Genomic DNA, 3,903 nt, shown 5'->3' with positions numbered 1-3,903 from the left:
TATTTCTCTGTGCTTTAACTTAAATCTTCCTTTGCATCTGAAAAGTCAAACCTGAAGTGCATTTGCTCGTTGGCTGGTCGAATTTGCATTTCTTGATTGTGAAAAAACTTCTCAATTTTACGATTGCTATGGCACACAGCTTATGACAAGATACAAGCTCTTGTTCCTTAGTTATTGAAACAATGACTCAATAATCCTCCCGCCATCTGAAGAATTGTGGGAAATTAGGAAAATCTGCTTCAAAATCTTAGAGGGATCTCTTGAAACTTGTAGTCTGCGGTAAACTGTTCTCCTCGAATGAAATCAGCTCATTATAACACTGAGGAAAAATTTTTTTGATAACACTTTTTTGCTAAAATTTGTGGAAAAAAACTTAAGTTTAAGTTTCAGATAGTAAAAATTAAAACTGTTTGAACGCCCATAATTTCAGACAGTCTGTTCAATTTTAGTTCAGATTTTATACATAGTATATTCAGATTATCTACAATGATCTACACATTTTTTTTTATCACTAAAACCCATTTATTTTTGGTAGAAAAAAAATCGATTTTATCTGTATTAAAACGATTATCATTTGCAAAAAAACTGATTTTCAAACCGATTCTATATTTACGTTATTCCATAGATTTTTCTGTGTTTAATCGATTTTTATCCATTTTTGTCTCTGCGAGTTGAAACACTATGCCTTTTCTTTATTTTAAGTCTTCACTTACACTTCTTTACAAATATTAGTACATTTGAGCAATCTTTGGGAGCAAAGAACACGCCACCCGTATTGAGTAGGCGTTTTTGAGCATAATACGGAATCAAGTACTGACTTAAGTACAAAGTCCAATTATGTTCAAAGCAAAATTTCCTCAAGCCTTCCGAAAGTCTTAATTTGAATTGTTTTTGTTTGGCTACCCTCAAAAAACTTAACCTTGAAATTGGCTGCTAAACCAATAAGCACTATCGCCCTTTAAATGGTCACTTGTAAGTAAATTCTACTTAACAAAAACTCACAAAAGTAAACACCTCAATCATAGAAAGAGCTTAAAGTTTAATAGCAAAAGTTTCAATTCAAACAATTGTCTCATACTTTTCAAAAGCCGTCCATTATTCAGATTGTTGTCGTATTGAAGATAAGAAAATTATTTTAGAGACCAGCAAAATGACTTGTTTTTTGGGAGCAGTTCTTCTGTCCGCTTGTCTTGCGGCAAGTTTAGTGTTAGGCGCGGAGAACATGAAGGAGCCCGACTACTGTCCTACAGTGGCAGCTGTACATGTGAGTGTGGACACGCTGGCTGGCCGATGGTTCATTGTGAAGATGGCCGGACACGGTGGATCCATTGAAGAAACATGTGCATTCGTGGAAATGCAGTTGATACAGGGACTGTTCGGTTAGATCAAACTCAGACGTGTTTGTTTTTTTAAATCATTCTCACGCAATGGCCAGAATATCAATCTCGTGCTGATGATTTTATCAGCCCCCCCCCCCTGTACCCTCCTCCCCCTCATGTATATAACTAACGTCAACACTCTCTGCCGATTTAGTCCCGCACTTTGAATATGTCTATTTCGTATATATATTTCCGTATGTCAGTAAGAAATGAATCTAATTACAACCAGTTACGAAATGTGGGGGTGTAGCCAAAAATAATGTCCTTATTCCATAAGTTGATATAACCTAGATTGGCTGTTGTTGAGATCGGTGACTAGAATAAAATTATGGGTTGATGCAGGGGCGGATTTAGGGGGGGGGGGGTGGCGCGAGGGGACGCCTTCTTTTCAGGGATTCGACCCCCTGCCGACCCCAAGGGTCCCCCTTTGGAACTTTTTAAGAAATCCATTTTTGGTCGACCGACCATAAATTTTTTCTAATTGGGCGCCAATATATATTGGGCGCCAATATATACTACTAACTTTGACAGGGAGGCGCGCCAAAAAAACGCGATTTTTTGTCAAAAATTTCCAAAAAGTGCCCTAAAACGGCCTTGGGCACCAGTATATACTAACTTTGACAGGGAGGCGCGCCAAAAAACGTGACTTTTTTGACAAAATTTTCCAAAAAATGCACAACGCGGCGCAGACAATTTGGCCAAAACAGCGTCTTTTTAGTGCTTTAGGAGAGATCGGAAAATCAATTTGGTCGGCCTATAAAAAAATTGTTAAAATTTTTGAAATTTTTTTGAAAATCCTGGATCCGCCCCTGGGTTGATGAGTTATTTTTTCATCTATGGGTTTGTGTGAACCTTTGTGATAATCAAACACTGTTTGTTAATTAATTTAGGCTGGTTTCTGACGATGAACATCACCAGCCACAATGGACAGCACTACTGGAGCAGAGTGGATGTGGCTCAGAAGGCAGTGGCACACACTCGCTCCTCGGTCGGAACATTCGTCATGGACTCCGAAGGCAGTCTGCCGGCGACCGAACAGCCGAACCTCTTCGTAGTACACATGGACGACAACTTCCTAGTCATATACTACTGCAATGTGTTCAATGGGGCGAAAATTAACGGAGTGTGGCTGTTGTCGCGTGACCGCAACCCAAACTTCTTCAAACTGAAGGTGGTCGAATGGGGCTTGGAACCACAGGGAATCTTCCTGGATTTGCAAACAGTTTCCCAAAAGAAATGTCCCCCGATTGAAGGAAAACGCAGAAAACAGAAGATCAAAAAAGATAGGAAAAAATCTGATCTCGTCTTTTTCTAATGATTACTAATGACTAGTCAGTTTCAGACAATGGCCTCTATTTATTTTTTAAATTTTATAAACTCTCTTTTGTTCAATTTATTTTAAGTTTAAATCTTAATAGGAGATAAAATTACTTAAATCATAAGTGGTTCTTAGGCAGTTAAAGTTCAAAATAGAAGAAACTTGAGTAGAATATTTACGGCTTCGGAGAATCCCCATTTTCAGGTATGTGTCAGAGGAAAAAGGAGCCCAACTTTTTTCGACTGGTTTAAAATGGACAATATATCAGTGCCCTTTTAACCAACCTTTAATCTGCTTAAGTCAATCGCAGAAAAAAGAGACTGTGTATAGATAAAATTCCAAGCGAAAAACAAAACAGACAGAAAAAAAAATAAGACATGTTTTTTACAAGCTCTTCATTGTTTCTAGGTTGTAGCATTCTAAAAAAGGGAAAGATTTGAAGCTACTGACTATAAAGCATAAAAACCAAAAGACTCCAATTATGCTCAAACAAAAACTGTAGTTTCAATTTTTCGACTTATTGTGTGAAAAATTGAGCCTGATGGACTACGCTATAAATACACAACAAAGAATTTTTTTTGGATTCCAATGTTGCTCTCATGTAACAGAATCTGCCACAAATATGCTCTTCTTTAATTTTAAACCAAATTCAGATTTTTTAAAAACTTTATTTCTGGTGGAAAAAATGCATAATTTTCATTTTTTCTATGTTAATCGTATATCAAGCATTCTTTCTCTAAACTCCATACATGGGCGGATTTGGATGGGGAACGCTCCCTTTTTTAGGGATTCGAACCACTCACCACCTAAAAGGTTCATCTTTTGGTTTATTTTTATTACACTTAGTCGATACAACTATCGTCCGAACAACCCTAATTTTTTTAAAGGCACCTTTGGTGCCCAATTAAACTAATTTTGAAGGGCGAACAAAAAAATCAGTTTTTAGTTCAAATTTTTTCAAAAAGTACCTAAAACGGCATTTCAACCTCTTTTTTTCTTCAAAAATTTGTCCGCGGCGCATGATGTTTTGTCAAATAGGGTTTTTGTAATGTGTGATCTGGGAGTGCTCGGAAGAAAGCCCGATTTTCCAGAACTTTTTGAAAATCTGCCCCGCATGCCCCCCCCCCCGAGAAAACTCCCCTGACTCCATATCTGAAGTTTTATGATAGGCAGTTTTCTTGCATGGACCTTAACCTGGATCGCTTC

General features: G+C 37.5%; 1 protein-coding gene across 1 annotated transcript; it reads left to right on the top strand.

The window, feature by feature from the left end:
* The first annotated feature begins 1,019 nt into the window (after nt 1–1,019).
* Nucleotides 1,020–2,726, top strand: LOC134845145 (uncharacterized). The gene is made up of 2 exons (XM_063862022.1): nt 1,020–1,379; nt 2,270–2,726. Exons 1-2 carry the CDS (start codon nt 1,151–1,153, stop codon nt 2,692–2,694), a joined length of 654 nt encoding a protein of 217 aa, XP_063718092.1. The 5' UTR covers nt 1,020–1,150; the 3' UTR covers nt 2,695–2,726.
* The last annotated feature ends 1,177 nt before the right edge of the window (nt 2,727–3,903 follow it).

The sequence above is a fragment of the Symsagittifera roscoffensis genome, chromosome 4, assembly GCF_963678635.1.
Source record: "Symsagittifera roscoffensis chromosome 4, txSymRosc1.1, whole genome shotgun sequence".
NCBI classification, from domain to species: domain Eukaryota; kingdom Metazoa; phylum Xenacoelomorpha; order Acoela; family Convolutidae; genus Symsagittifera; species Symsagittifera roscoffensis.
Note: the sequence above shows the minus strand (reverse complement) of the source record. Positions and strands in the feature narration are given on the sequence as shown.

What these genes read in the sequence shown, in the direction of transcription:
- LOC134845145 (XM_063862022.1), top strand. Translation starts at nt 1,151, where the DNA reads ATGACTTGTTTTTTGGGAGCAGTTCTTCTGTCCGCTTGTCTTGCGGCA. An exon ending in GTTGATACAGGGACTGTTCG is followed by an intron (nt 1,380 to 2,269) that starts GTTAGATCAAAC and finishes TAATTAATTTAG; the next exon opens with GCTGGTTTCTGACGATGAAC.